Source organism: Filicampus tigris, chromosome 4 (genome assembly GCF_054856515.1).
Source record: "Filicampus tigris isolate MCC_2025a chromosome 4, RoL_Ftig_1.0, whole genome shotgun sequence".
Taxonomy (NCBI): domain Eukaryota; kingdom Metazoa; phylum Chordata; class Actinopteri; order Syngnathiformes; family Syngnathidae; genus Filicampus; species Filicampus tigris.
Window position 1 is genome coordinate 29,824,747 of NC_141220.1, and position 15,302 is coordinate 29,840,048.

General features: G+C 49.1%; 1 protein-coding gene across 3 annotated transcripts in view; it reads left to right on the forward strand.

The window, feature by feature from the left end:
* The window catches only part of LOC147149419 (filamin-C-like), a 38,990-nt gene that overhangs the window by 19,861 nt on the left and 3,827 nt on the right, over window positions 1-15,302 (forward strand). For 2 of the 3 annotated variants that reach the window (XM_086028489.1, XM_086028490.1), the window contains 22 exons: window positions 728-1,325; window positions 2,170-2,343; window positions 3,273-3,435; window positions 3,513-3,841; window positions 3,952-4,075; window positions 4,288-4,444; window positions 4,524-4,713; window positions 5,678-5,701; window positions 5,809-6,050; window positions 6,961-7,060; window positions 7,140-7,280; window positions 8,141-8,269; window positions 9,121-9,294; window positions 9,380-9,544; window positions 9,794-9,997; window positions 10,096-10,248; window positions 10,490-10,612; window positions 11,431-11,679; window positions 12,116-12,385; window positions 12,959-13,096; window positions 13,251-13,366; window positions 15,149-15,281. In XM_086028489.1, coding sequence (XP_085884615.1) covers window positions 728-1,325; window positions 2,170-2,343; window positions 3,273-3,435; window positions 3,513-3,841; window positions 3,952-4,075; window positions 4,288-4,444; window positions 4,524-4,713; window positions 5,678-5,701; window positions 5,809-6,050; window positions 6,961-7,060; window positions 7,140-7,280; window positions 8,141-8,269; window positions 9,121-9,294; window positions 9,380-9,544; window positions 9,794-9,997; window positions 10,096-10,248; window positions 10,490-10,612; window positions 11,431-11,679; window positions 12,116-12,385; window positions 12,959-13,096; window positions 13,251-13,366; window positions 15,149-15,281 — 4,096 coding nt within the window. Of the gene's footprint in view, window positions 1-727; window positions 1,326-2,169; window positions 2,344-3,272; window positions 3,436-3,512; window positions 3,842-3,951; window positions 4,076-4,287; window positions 4,445-4,523; window positions 4,714-5,677; window positions 5,702-5,808; window positions 6,051-6,960; window positions 7,061-7,139; window positions 7,281-8,140; window positions 8,270-9,120; window positions 9,295-9,379; window positions 9,545-9,793; window positions 9,998-10,095; window positions 10,249-10,489; window positions 10,613-11,430; window positions 11,680-12,112; window positions 12,386-12,958; window positions 13,097-13,250; window positions 13,367-15,148; window positions 15,282-15,302 lie in introns of all 3 variants that reach the window. The other variant, XM_086028488.1, reaches the window with a different exon arrangement.

Below are 15,302 nucleotides of genomic sequence, written 5' to 3' on the forward strand. Positions count from 1 at the left end.
CCCAAGTGTGCTTGCTTCTAGCTGTTTGTCAATCTCTGTCGAGTTTACTGGGAAATGGACACCTACACCAAAATGCAATTAAACATTGTATATTCTAACAGCAAAATGTTATAAAAAAAAACCCCCAAAAACATTCATTTCATCGAACAAAAGACAGCTAGCTTAATGCTAACATAAAACGCAAAATGCCATAGACAGGCGAAGTGAAATGATCATGGACGTTATGGGAACTACAACCGGTCAAACAATTGCTCCTTCAACACACGCGGAGCAGCAACACATACAAAGAGAGTTTCTGCCTCTTCTTGCTGTTCGTTATGCTGCATCTCTGCCAGTAGAGCTCAGTGCTGCTCAGAATGTTGTGGCACGACGACGTGGTACTAATCTGAAAAAAAATTACATTCGCCTGGAAACTCGAAAAAGCCGGGAACCGTGAACTGTCACATAGTAAATGGTAAATGGCTTGTCACTTGTAAAGCACTTTTCTACTCAAAGCGCTTAACACTGTACCTCATTTGACCTACTGATGAGGCAGCATCAGGACTGGGGGTTCAGTATCTTGCTCAAGGACACTGCGACATGGTCACAATGGCCGGGGATTAAACCCCCAACCTCTGAGTTGTGAGATGACCACTCTAGCGCTGAGCCATGCCGCCCCCGTAGTGGGGGTTCATTGCATGTCAAATATTGTCAACTCACGTCCGACCTGACTTCTTTTGCGTCTCAGGTCCGAGCGTTTGGCCCTGGTCTTCAGGGCGGTATTGTGGGTAAACCGGCTCCATTCACGATCGACACGAAAGGAGCGGGTGCCGGTGGGCTGGGCCTAACCGTGGAGGGCCCCTGCGAGGCCAAAATCGAATGCCAAGACAACGGCGACGGCACGTGCTCGGTGGCCTACCTGCCCACCGAGGCCGGCGAGTACGCCATCAACATCCTGTTCGCCGAGCAGCACATCCCGGGCTCTCCTTTCAAGGCGGCGGTGCGGCCGGCCTTCGACCCCAGCAAGGTCACGGCCAGCGGTCCCGGTCTGGAGAGGGCCAAGGCGGGGGAGACGGCCACCTTCACCGTGGACTGCACGCGGGCCGGCGACGCGGAGCTCACCATCGAGATCGTGTCGGAGACCGGGGCCAAGGCCGAGGTGCACATCCAGAAAACGGCAGAGGGAACTTTCTCCGTCACGTATATCCCGCCGTTCCACGGCGCGCACACCATTACCATCAAGTACGGAGGACACGTGATCCCCCACTTCCCCAAGGTTCTGCAGGTGGAGCCCTCTGTGGACACCAGTGGGGTGCACGTCTACGGACCAGGAGTGGAGCCAAGAGGTAAAACGACTCAAAGAAAAGCTGGTTTGTTTGAATTCAGTGTCACCGTGACTTACGGGTCTTCCAGGTTGCAAGCCGTCGCTTGGTCGATTTTTTGGGGGGTTGCGAATCGAGATTTGAGGTTTGAATGGACTTCGGAAGGACCTCTGGAGAACTGCACAATACCGTCCCAATCTGACATGTCTCAGTCATAAGTCAAGGTGCCGCTGTACTCTGTAAAAGAGAGACAAGTATTTTTCCACAAACGTACAATGTTGGCGGGCCGGCTGGGACACATCGAATGTTAGTGACGGTTTGATGTCACTCTTGATAGTTGCTGTCATTGTTGCTAAGACTAAAAATACTAATCAATAAATGGAGGTATGTAGGAATTGTTCCTTCCTTCTACCCGAACATGCTCTCATTATGAGAAGCGTGTTTGTCTATATGTGCCTTGCGATTGGCTGGCTGGCAACCAGTCGACGACTCCTGCCACAAATCAGCTGGCATAGGCTCCGGCTCACCCGCGACCTTAATGACTGACGGCGCAATGGGAAACGGGGATGAATGGAACAAGCCGACATGATTCATTAGAGATTTGCTTTTGCCAGGGAATCGTTCATCATGCAAAATGTCAAGATGGGAAAATGTTTCCTGCTTCTTTTCTTTTGCCAAAATAAAATGTATCCGCCGTGACAAAAAGGCATAGAGTATTAGCGGCTTAAGATATTGACTTGTGGCTCTCAGATGTCATCTTCTAAGTATCGAGGATGGGCCCGGGAAGATAAATACGGACATGGCTCAGCGTTGACAAAGGGCTTCAATAGCCAGCGACAAATCAGGTTAAGGGCCGCTTTGTTCCCAGGCGTCCTGCGAGAAGTCACGACCCACTTCATTGTGGACGCCCGCGCTCTCAACAAGGTGGGAGGGAATCACGTGAAGGCTCGCATCGTCAACCCCTCGGGCACCACCGCGGACGGCTACACCACCGACAAGGGAGACGGCACCTACAGAGTGGAGTACACGCCCTTTGAGGATGGTAAGGACACGCAGTAGGCTTTTTCGTGCATGTCAAAAGATGATTTATCACTCTGTTGAAATGATCTAAAACAGGGGGTCAAACGTATTTTCATCATGTGCCACACGGTAGTTATGGTTGCCCTCGGCAAACCGGTTACGACAATTCGACACGTCACACAGAAGAGTGTTGTTGACAATGCTGCCAAATTTGAACTGAATATCTTCAGGGTGAGAACCCCAGTGATTGCCCCATCATACTATATAAGCGCCCCGCCGTTTTGATTCGGATCATTTTTACGACGGATAACGATGGTTTGGAAAAGAAGAGGGGAGACGTTGCTGCAAGACACGGAGGGCTGGTTCTGGCCCATGGGCCTCCAGTTGGACAACCGTGGTCAAAAAGCTGCGAAAGAGCACAAACTGTCACAAAGGGTGAGATAAAAATGACTAACAGGTGTTGTTGGTACAGTGCGGGAACAGAGAGTGGGAAAAGTCAGTGTGAGAGATTTGGGGAGGGTATAAATACGGACTGATGCAGTGTTGCAATGATGTGAGGGCCAGAGAGCAGGCAGCCAGACAGACAGGCAGGCTCTGATTTATAAATAGTCTGCTCTGGAACAGAAGCTCTTAACCAGGCAGGTATGTGCGCCCAAGGCTGCTAGCGCACCTGCCATACACGAGGAGCATGACAAGGCTTATAAATAAAGCAGAGATCTTTCACACCCAACACAGAGATGACGCAGTATCAGACTAATGAAAGAAGAATCCATCAAAAACACCTTGCGCCAGACGCCAGACTTGACGCTTTTCATTTTCAACACAGTCTTTCCAGGCTATGTGACCCATTTCTAATTCTGGCCCATAATTAAAAGTCAAGGGAATGATGCCAGTCGCAGAAATGATGCTTTTCTTTCTTAAACGTGGCTAATTCCTAGTGCTTGCGCGCAGGCTTGCATCTGATCGAGGTACTCTATGACGACGTGCCCGTACCCAAGAGTCCCTTCAGAGTGTCAGTGGCGGAGGGATGCGATCCCACCCGGGTGAGGGCCTACGGACCGGGCCTGGAGGGAGGAATAACCAACAAGCCTAACTGTTTCACTGTGGAGACCAGGTAGCGACAAAACCAAATACTAGTCAACTGTGTCTCCGTTTGATGGATGATTCAAGTGGCACTTTGCTTGTCCGCAGGGGTGCCGGCACTGGGGGTTTGGGCCTAACCATCGAGGGTGCGTCCGAGGCCAAAATCTCTTGCAAAGACAACAAAGACGGAAGCTGCAGTGTGGAGTACGTCCCCTTCACGCCCGGAGACTACGACGTTAACATCAACTACGGCGGTCAGCCCATCCCCGGCAGTCCCTTCAAGGTTCCCGTCAAAGACCCCGTGGACCCCAGCAAGGTCAAGTGCTCCGGCCCCGGCCTGGGCTCCGGAGTGAGAGCGCACATCCCTCAAACGTTCACGGTGGACTGCACTCAGGCTGGACAGGCTGCACTGGATGTCAAACTCTCTGGGCCAACAGGTAAGCCGTGCAACACCACTTGGAATGGTTTTTCTTTTCCTAGCCCAACACTTACAGTAGCTCCAGAATCATGTAGAGTACATCATGTAACACTTATGTTTTACTTGAAGGCACCATGGAGCCAGTGGGTGTCAAAAACAATGGTGACGGTACCCACACAGTTCACTACACCCCAGCACAGGATGGACCGTACACCGTGGCAGTCAAATATGCAGACCAGGAAGTCCCACATAGGTATGTAGCCATAGACACGGAGCTAGTTATAGTGACAACAAGGTGTGTATGTATGGATTACATTCGGACTTGCCTGTGTACTGCACGCGAATGGGGCAAACAATGAACTGGCAAATAACGGGGGGCAAACTGAACTGCGGTCTATCGTCTGCCATCAAGCAGCACCGGGTTGCTTCCTCTCTCTAAATTTGATCTCTGCTATCCATCAACAGTCCATTCAAGGTCATGTCTCAGCCCGGGCACGACGCCAGCAAGGTGCGAGCCAGTGGCCCGGGTCTGGACAGCAAAGGCGTGGCAGCCAGCCTTCCCGTGGAGTTCACCATTGACGCTCGCGACGCTGGCGAGGGGCTGCTCACAGTGCAGATTCTGGTCAGCAAGCGACCACCTACCTCTCTAGGGTCGGTCATTTTGGCTCCGCGACGTAACCCGACCATAATCTTTCTGATAGGACCCAGAGGGCAAGCCAAAGAACGCAAGCATCCAGGACAACAGGGACGGCACCTACACAGTGTCCTACGTGCCCGACTCTATCGGCCCGTACACCATCACCATCAAATACGGGGGGGATGAGATTCCGTACTCCCCCTACAGGATTCAGTCCAATCCCACCGGAGATGCCAGCAAGTGTCGCCTCACGGGTAAATGCATTCGGTCATCCTTGCAACCAAGTACACGAGATGGTCGATGAGCATATTATACCCCACAGGGCAACGGACAATAGTTTAGAATTTGCTACCGTTGGGTGGAGTCCTCGCATCGTCAAAACCTTCACCTTTCAGAAACACCCCCCGAAAAATGGCAGATTTGTTGAACCAGTCACAGTGCATCGTCAAAGAGAGGAAGCCATCTTCAACAATTTAAACTTGGCCATACTTTTTGAAAATAACGGACCCATGTGGGGACTGACCAACTGTAGCCATTTGTGAAAAAATACGAATTCGACCAAATTTGGACACATGGTTTCTGGCCAGCAGTGACGATGTATCCTGTACAGCGCTCGCCATATAGAAGGGGATACGTTCCAGAACTACCAACGATACCACAACGAAAATTGTAGGCTTACCTTTCCCATCAACTTGTTAAAAGTCACGTGAACTTATTAAAACGCACATTTTTAGTAAGTATTCCTTACTCATTGTTCTCATTGTTTTACAGTTGAAACTAACTGTGAACGTGACACGTGAAACAAAAGAGAATTAAACATTCTACAAATGTTCAACTAAAACATAACTTCGTCTTCAGCTAGCTTAATGCTAACTAATGCAAACTGTTATAGATGACCTGACAACATTTTGATGTTAGATGTGATGGTAATTCTAAATCTTCAGATAACTGCTACTTTTAATACATACGCAGCAGCAACACATATAAACGGAACATACAATAAGGCATACACTGTATTCTCCCTGCTCTATGGGAATCACACTGCGGCTTAGTAGGAGACCTTCTCCACCTCTTACGCTTATGCTGCATTTACAGTACTACGCTGAAGGCGCGCAACTCTAAATTTGGGCTAGCCGCTCCCTTATAAAATGGAAAGGTGAAGCGTGATGATGATGGTTTTGTTCTATTTATTGACAACATGTCCTTTTTACTTTGCAGTGTCCATTGGAGGACACGGTGTATGTAAGTCATCTGCTTGTATTTTCACTCTGGTACCGCCAAAGGCAAACCTTCCAAAGTGAATGCCTTCACACGTCTTTTGGGGGTTTTGCTTGTTTTCCCGCCAACAGCGGGCCTTCAGAAGCTGCAGACCTCGGAGGACACGGTCATCACGGTGGATGCCAAGGCCGCCGGCAAGGGCAAGGTAACGTGCAAGGTTTTGACCCCGCAAGGGATGGAGCTGGACATGGACGTGGTGGAGAATCGCGACGGGACCTTCGACATTTACTACACGGCCCCCGAACCCGGCAAATATGTCATCACTATTCGCTTTGGAGGCCAGAACATCCCCAAGAGCCCCTTCCATGTGCTGGTGGGTACAGCGAACGCTGCATGATCGGTAATATTGTTCAGTCCAGAGAAAAGAGCAAGGAGCACCATTCGTACAGTGGGATATCTGGAACGCACTCATTTGGAATCCATTCAAATGCACAAATAACGTATCATAATGATCGACAAAAAGATCAACCAAATAATCCTGTTCGAATGCCTTTTTTTTTTGTGGTGCAAAAAATTTTTCAAATTCAAAATTTCCCCCAAAATTTTTTACCATTAAAATGACCAATAACATGGGACAAAAAAGTGATTTTTTTGAGAGGGGAAGTGAAAATAAATGAGTGAAATGATGTGTTTGCACAAGTGTGCACACCCTCGCATGACTGGGGATGTAGCTGTGTTGAGAATGAAGCAGTCACATTGAAACGCATGTTAAATGGGAGTCAGCACACCCGCCACCATTTCACGTGCCTCGGATTAACCCCAAATACACTTCAGATGTTCTAGTGGGCTTTCTTCAAATTGTTCGGCTTCCTCGAAGAAGCCTAGGAGCTTTGCGCTAACACTGACGACTATTTGGAACCGTTCATAATTCCCTCCACCTTGACTGAGGCCTCAGAGGCTGAAGAAAAAAGAAAAAACACCCGAAAGCATGATGTTGTCACCATAACGGACCCTAATACATTTTCAACAAATACGTACAGTATATGGGAGATTTTGAACTGGAGCTTTAGAAAAAGATGGAAAGAACTACGAACAGTTTGAAATAGCGGTCAGTGGCATCACAAACCTTCAGACTTCTGCAGGAAAAGCATCTGAAATGCATTCAATTATTTATATCACAATAACCTGCCTTTGGAACGTGGGTGTGTAGACTTTTAACAGAAAGAAAACATTTGCCGAGATCTTTAGCACAAATCCCACTAATTTTCTTGTGTGTCCGAAAGGCCTCAAATGAGCCGGTTGCCCCTCGCGACACGGTGGAGCCTCTCTTCAGACCCGTCAACTTCCTCGTGCCTTTCACGCCGCAGCAAGGAGAGATATCAGGTGCCCGTGCAAAAACAACAAAAGCTCACGTCTCCACCCGCGGGAGCTAACCAAAGCCATTCGCTGCTGCCATTGTCAGGTGAGGTCCGAATGCCCTCCGGCAAGACGGCCAGGCCACATATCACGGACAACAAGGACGGCACCATCACCATCAAGTACCAACCTACCGAGAGAGGCCTGCACGAGATGGACATCAAATATGACGGCAACCACATTCCAGGTTCGGAAAAAGGACCCGCAATAGTTGGGCCAATAGTTGGGGAACGGTCTCTAGAACACTATTTCACGAGCTGTTGTTGTTTTAACTTTGATCCAATTAAAAAACGCGTTTGGATCCAACTTAAAGCAACAACATGATAGTCATGCTTCAACGACAGAATGCAATTTGGATAGAAGGTGCGTGTGAATGCTGAAGACGTGGCATTGAAATGGCTTGAATCGCTCGAGAAATGCGGAAGGAGGAGCTCAATGTGTCAAGTATGTCTTTGTTTAGGAGTTTTACTGGGAACATTTGTGACTTTGATCAATAGTTCTGTAGACGTCCTGAAGCTGAGCTAAATATTTTCAAATGACTTAAATAAGGAGCAACCTTTTGATTTTGATATTGTGAGTATTTGGACAATGGGATAAATCGTTCCCCAAAAGGTCGTGAATGAGTTGGCCATTTTGAAGTTGTAATGGTTGGAATTGGTAGAGAAATGTGTAAGGAGGAGGTAGATCTGTAACATATGGCTTAATTTGGGAATGTGGAAAGTAACGTTTGATGATAGACACAATAGATAAGATGTCCTGATTGAACTGAAAATACTCAAATTGGAATGTTTGAATCGGTCAAGAAATGCGGAAGGAGGAGGTCAACACTGGATGTGGAAACTGAGCAGAATATTTTCAAATGAGAACCAGTCGACAAATGTGGAAGGAGGTAAATGCCAAGTAGCTCTTAAATTGGGAATTCTAGTGTGAGAATGGGAGGATTTGGGGAGTGTAAAACAATAGTTGATAAGAAACAGAAGAGAAACTGGAAAAGATGCGAGTTGACTGCACTAACAATTACCACCCCAATCGTTTGGCTCACTACAGGAAGCCCTCTGCAGTTCTTTGTGGATGCTGTGAACAGCGGAGTGGTGTCGGCCTACGGTCCCGGACTGAGTTACGGCATGGTCAACAAAGCCGCCACCTTCACTGTGGTCACCAAGAACGCGGGAGAAGGTACAACACAATAAAAGCACTCAAGGCACTGGTGGGTCTTTGGTATTTGGTGGCTGGGCCTTCCGTGGCTGACTTCATCCACCTCTTACAAAGTGAGACCACCACGATCATGTCACAATTAGAGAAACTAGGGACGTTCCATAGCACTTCTTTTCAGACCGATACCAGTATGAGAAGACACTCTTTGATTACTCACTGATACCTCTCCTACTTTTGATACATGAAATTGCGTTTAACGCAAATTGCCACAGTACCGCACCAACTACTGCTGAGGAGCGCATATTCGGTGTCAGAAGTCTTTGCCTTAAGTATCAGTGGCTGGTATCGGCAGCCTCCACGAGAACCCGAGACCTAAGGCTGGTATCGCCCTGATGCTGATACCTGGTATTGGTACTCGCCCATGCCCAGGGGAAACCATCAAGACTTTACCAAAATATAGTTTCACAGCATGCGATTGTGCCACGGGTATGGTCTGGATTAGTTAAAATTCAATATTTAGCGCACATCACAAGCATAACATGCTGATTATGAAACGTAGTAACGTGTTCAGATCGCTCCAGAAGTGTGTTGCTCGTCAAAGTAGGCTGGAACAAGTTCTGCTCAGAGCAACCAATCTAACGATGGAAAAAGGCTGACGGTATTGTGATTTTTGTTACGGACATTTCTTTGCTAGTCGGTCTAAGCGGAAACAAGTTTTGCTGTGAGCAACCAATCAGAGGACACAAAAAAAACCCAATGTCATTCGAGGGCCGGTCAGCCCTTTGGAGAGTGTTTAAGGCCGGGACGACTGATGAAATGCCATTTCTTTGAGAAGCGATGCATGGCAGTTAATGATTGTTTGTGCGTGGCAGGTGGCCTCTCCCTGGCAGTGGAGGGCCCATCCAAGGCAGAGATCACCTGCAAGGACAACAAAGACGGCACCTGCACTGTGTCCTACCTTCCAACGGCGCCCGGAGACTACAACATTATTGTCAAGTTTGACAACAAGCACATTCCTGGCAGCCCCTTTGTTGCCAAGATCACCGGTGAGCAAATCGATTCCTTGATTTGGCTTCCTCAAGTCAAGTGGCACTCCAATATCTCTAAACAAATCCCCTTTCTCTCGCCAAGGCGACGACACCATTACCAGGACGTCCCAGCTGAACGTGGGCACGGCCGCCGACGTGTCGCTCAAGATCGCCGAAACGGACCTGAGCTCTCTCAGCGCCAGCATCCGGGCGCCTTCGGGCAACGAGGAGCCCTGCCTGCTCAAGAGGCTGCCCAACAGGCACCTTGGTGAGAAAGCCTTCAGATCGCGCCCACAGTAGGGGCGCCCGATTGGCGTGATCGTTCCATTTCACCTCACCGGAGCCAGAGATGTCCGTCCGGGGCTTTGCCCGACTCAGTGTTGACCACACATAGGGATTTGCCAGTTGGACAGATTTGCAGTTATACAGACCCCCGAATAAAAAAACATTTCTTTGCGGCTTGACCCGCGCCGCACACATTTTTGTCCCGGCTTAACGTACTTCCGTTGTCTCTCAGGTATCTCATTTACCCCTAAAGAGGTGGGCGAGCATGAAGTGAGCGTGAGGAAGAACGGCGCGCATGTGGCCAACAGTCCTTTCAAGATCATGGTGGGCCAATCGGAGATCGGCGAGGCCAGCCGCGTCAAGGCTTTCGGCAAAGGCCTGGTGGAGGCGCACACTTTTGAGATGGCCGAATTCTTTGTGGACACCAGGAATGCCGGTACGCTCCACCAAAAACGACGACTGCCACTTCAACGGCAACTACAAGTGCGGAAAATGGAGAAAACAAATTGTAAATTGCTTATTTGGCCCTTGTAGGTTACGGTGGGCTTGCGTTGTCCATTGAGGGTCCGAGCAAAGTGGATATCAACTGTGAAGATATGGAGGACGGGACGTGCAGGGTGACCTACTGTCCTACGGAGCCGGGAAATTACACCGTTAACATCAAGTTTGCCGAAAAGCACATCCCAGGTTAGAAATTGATGGCTAAAGGACTCCCTCGCAAAGTCTGAAGTAGATTGAAAGAAAAAAAAAGATGTACGATTACGGTAAAAGTCAAAGTACTAATTCAACTCCGCTTTTAATAACTTGGCACTATGGAAACACTTTCTCTGAAACGAGCCTTTGTCCTCTGTTACTTCCCACCTGGGAAAATGTTGAGGGTCTTGAGACAGACTTTCCAAATGTTTTGAGCTTTTTTTGTTTGCTCCAGGAAGTCCGTTCACAGTGAAGGTGACCGGCGAAGGCAGGATGAAGGAGAGCATAACCAGAAAGAGGCAGGCGTCGTCCATTGCCTCAGTGGGAAGCACCTGCGGACTCAACCTGAAGATTCCAGGTCAGAGTCGCACCAGTGCTACACATCATTTCGGCAGCGTGCGCTTCGGAAGCTTTTCGGGGTGACGGCCATCGCCCCGTCTCTGAGGCTGGGCTTACATGGAGCGATTTTCACAAACTAAAAAGTCAAAGTCAGAAGGACCTTTTCGACTTTGGACTGGAGTCACAGCGTGCTCCCGTCAGCTCGATCGTTGAGTGTAAGGCGGTCGGTCGTCTCAGCTCCTTTACGGTAGATCGGCCTTTTCCTAGTCTTGGCCTGAGGAGGATATCAAACCTGTTTTGACATTTTCACAAGTCCTTCGGTCTTTGCGGTGACGGGACACAACCAACAACCAATAGACGAGCTGTTGTAAGTCTTGCAAAAGATGAGCAGTTCCGTTTGTAGGGCAGACTCGGTCGGGCAGATGGGACGAAACGCTTCTACCTTTGTAGATCCCTACCAAGACCATGATGGGAAAAATTTGCATTGTGGCCCCAAAAAGGCCTCAAGAATTTGGTTGAAGTCCTGTAAAAAGTAACCCTGCAAAATTCAGTCTTTGTAAAATCTCAGTCTGAGACAAGACAGTGACAAAAACTTTAGAACTTGACTTTAAAAGGTGAGCAGGTGAGAGACGATCGTTTTCCAAGCGTCTTTGCCAAATCTTCTCAAAGTCTTCTGATGCACAAGTAGCGTCAGCAACCCGGCAGTGCACAACCAGGAGGTCGCTGGAATGAGGCAACATCTGCCGTAGCGTCTTGTCTTGTTTTCAAACAATGCTTCCAGAGTGGAGGGTCCTCCTCACGGGCAACCTTTTGTTCCAACCGTCTGCTTGCTCGTAGGAAACTGGTTCCAGATGGTGTCGGCCCAGGAGAGGCTAACCCGGACCTTTACCCGCAGCAGCCACACTTACACGCGCACCGAGCGCACCGAGATCAGCAAAACCCGCGGCGGCGAGACCAAGCGGGAAGTGCGGGTGGAGGAGAGCACCCAGGTGGGGGGAGGAGGAAGCCCCTTCAGAGACGTCTTTGGAGACTTCCTGGGCCGGGAGAGCCTCAGCAGCTTCGCCGGCATCACGGCCAGACCCGAAGGTGACCTCCTTACACTTGACAATACCCTAATCCACCATACTTGAAAAATTCACCCATTTGCGTTTGGTTTCGGTCTCATTTATCGACAACTGTTCCCTGAAAAACTGGGAATTGGAAGTCAAGGAAGTATGTTGAGGGCTACGTCTCGACTGAGAGAAGTTTTGTATGCTGGGGAAGAAAAACAAAGTTGAACCTATTTTGCACGTATGCACATATTTTGGCCATACTTAAAAGAGCATTTTGTATTCGATGTGGCCGCCACAGTAGCACTGATGAGAAATTGTTGCCCACTCCAGCACTGAAGTTGCCCATGCACGAGCTAGCGCGTCAACGGCTGTATTCTGATAAAGCCAGCCGATTGATGGACCGACTGACTGACTGACTGACTGACAAGGATCCAAATGTCCATTTTTGTTGTCTTGTTGCCCCTCAGCAGCCGAGCTGGGCTCCCAGGCCATGACGGCGCAGGTGACCAGCCCCGGGGGGAAGACGGTGGACGCCGACATCGTGGACGGCGGAAACAGCACGTACAGCGTGCGCTTCGTCCCCCAGGAGATGGGGCCGCACACCGTCAACGTCAAGTACCGAGGCCAGCATGTGCCCGGGAGCCCCTTCCAGTTTACTGTGGGGCCCATGGGCGAGGGAGGGGCGCACAAGGTCCGCGCAGGAGGTCCTGGTCTGGAGAGGGGCGTGGCCGCAGCACCTAGTGAGTCACGTGGCGGAGAGGCACATTTGCTGGCTCGGCTACGGTGAAAGCCCGTTTATCGTGCGTGATACGTTCCGCACCCAAAACCGGGAGCCGCGATATAGAGAGACCACATTCGCTCACTGGGACCCCTCCCACACGCTTGAAACACAGTTGTACACACTTGAAAAAAAAAAAAGAAAAAAAAAAGATTCATTTGCACTTGTGCTCACACTCTCGCTGTCAAGAGTTGGAAGACTGTTGTATAACGTCACCTTGAGAACATCAAAAGACGACCCCCGCTTGCAATATTGTGCTTTGAAATGCCAACATTTTAATAACCAAATGATATCATTTGGGCTCAGCGAAATCGGCTAAATGAATGCTGACATATCATGCGAAACGAAAGCTAGCTCACGGAAAGTTGCGTAGAGGTTACGGTGAATATAAATCTGAATTTCAGTCGGTACTCTTTTTTAACTTTTCAGTACTTCTTTTTGTGTAAATAGGATTGCTTAACAAGCCCGATGAACCGCGCGCTCACTGTCCTTCCTTTTTTTGATTCATCGATTTTTTTGTTTTCCCCTTCTGCAGCCGAATTTAGCATCTGGACCAGAGAGGCCGGCGCCGGGGGGCTGTCGATTGCCGTGGAGGGGCCCAGCAAAGCGGAGATCTCCTTTGAGGACAGAAAGGACGGCTCCTGCGGCGTCTCCTACATTGTGAAAGAACCCGGCAAGTCCCTCACTCGCGGGCGCCTGATTGCCCTTGTTTTCATTTTCATCCAAGCGTGCGTGTCCTTCCGCCCCCGTTTTGTCTGTCATCGTCTCAGGTTGTTTTCTTCCACTTTGCGTGGCGCTGAAAACTAATAAGCCACCTGTTCCCTCAGGTGACTACGAGGTGTCAATTAAGTTCAACAACGAGCACATCCCTGACAGCCCGTTCATCGTTCCCATCGCGACGCTGTCAGACGAAGCCCGCAGGCTCACGTTCACAAGCCTGCAGGTGAGAACCCGCACGCAGCCACCTGGAGAATTTCCATTTGTTGCTGAAAATAATCAAAAGGCGTCAAGCCGGAGAGCAGCGGCGCGAGCGCTCCGAGCCGCTTCTTTGCCCTTGACGTGTTCATGAAGCACAGACGCGGGCGCAATGCCAGGGAGCTGGCCGCCGCTAAAGGTCGGGATTAACTGTCCCTCGCTGAGCGCACGCTGCGCTATGTGCGGACCGTCGCCGGCCACAAGAACGCAAACTATCTTTGACCGCGCGCGTTTCACTGACAATCACAACCTTCGTGTGAAAGGAAACATAGTCCACAGTACACTGTTCACCCAAGAAAAGGACCCATATGGCTTCTTTGCTTGATACGCCGGTGGAGGAAGTCAAGAAACGCTCAAGAGCAAATTTGAACCAGAGACGCCTTTGTGCGTCCATCTACATAGTTTGAGCGATTTCATTTTTTTGTAGCACATCGGGTTTCGAAGATATCTTCATTTCTTGTTTTGAAATTTGACCTGTAAAAGCTTGCGCAGTACAGATTTGACCATGCATTGCAATTTATAGCTATGACGTTTCAGAATGATTTTTTTTTTTTAAATCCAGCTGTTGCTGAACCCAACCCTTCATTCATAAACATGACTGAATATATTACATAACATTTTATTGATATTATTATTATTATTATTATTAGGAAAAGTTGATACACTAGAGAAAAAAAAACGGATTCAGAATCAGCTCAAAAAATGTAGAAATGTAGAAAAAGTTTACTTGCAACTTTGATTAGAAAGAAAATAGTCCACATTTTCCACCATTGTTACTAAAATTCATTGTTCTGCAATTGTTGTCGTTTGGATACATATTTTTTTTCTCCACTGAGTGCAATGATTTTCATTTTCAAACAATAGCTTAACAAAAGCAATATTTGGCACACTAGTACCGAAACGAGTAGCTACTCCTCTGCTCTCGTGAAGTAATGTTTGCAACGCTAGCCCAGCCAGTGTTACATTCGGTCTACTGGGCACAACTGGTGCCGTGACCCGGAGTAGCCTTGTTGTCTGTCTCGCTAGCAAGTCTACAGTGTGTTATTTCAACAATTGTAGATATAAAGCACTCACGGCTTGCACGCATGAACTTGTCAGCGAGTCAAATTGCACCCACAAAACCCAACATCTGCAACTTTTTATGAATGCCGTATTTTGCATTTTTCTCCCACGGTTTAAAACAGGCCACACGTGTCTGTGACACCAAAATCCCCCAACGATCAAGAATCATAGCACGCTTTACACAAATGAGTCCGTTTTTGGTGGCCAGCCCGTGCGTAGAACTGCAGCGCATCATACTGAGGCCCAAGTAAACATGTGTACAGAAAGAGAGTGTCAGTCATCTGCTCCTTTTATTTGCTTTCACAGCCAGCAATATTAAAACTCGCCTTTTTTCCTAATGGGGCGGGGGGTGGGGGGGTGGCACTTCAGAGCATTTTCTGCCACTAGAGGCCTGCTGAAGTGCAATATCAGAGCAGGACTTCAAATGTCAGGCAAGCTCTCATGACTGCGGCGGCCGCTCGTCCGCCTGCAGGCCACAAACACACTAAACGCCTCGCTATCAACTTTGACCTTTCCTGCCTCGCACGTCCAACTGCTCCAGCTATTCTCGTCTGGCCAGGATGAATCACAAACTCGGCGTCTCTGGAGGGCCGCGCGCACGCGCACGCACACACACGCACACGCGCACGCACACACACGCGCACACGCACGCGCACACGTGATCCCATTTTTATCTCTCTATTTTTAGGAGAAAGATTTGAAGGTAAACCAAGAAGCCTCGTTTATGGTGCAGCGCAACGGCACTCGCGGTGTGGTGGACGCCAAAGTCCACACCCCCTCCGGCTGCTCCGAGGAGTGTTATGTCACCGAGCTGGATGGCGGTAAGAGACTCACTTCAAACA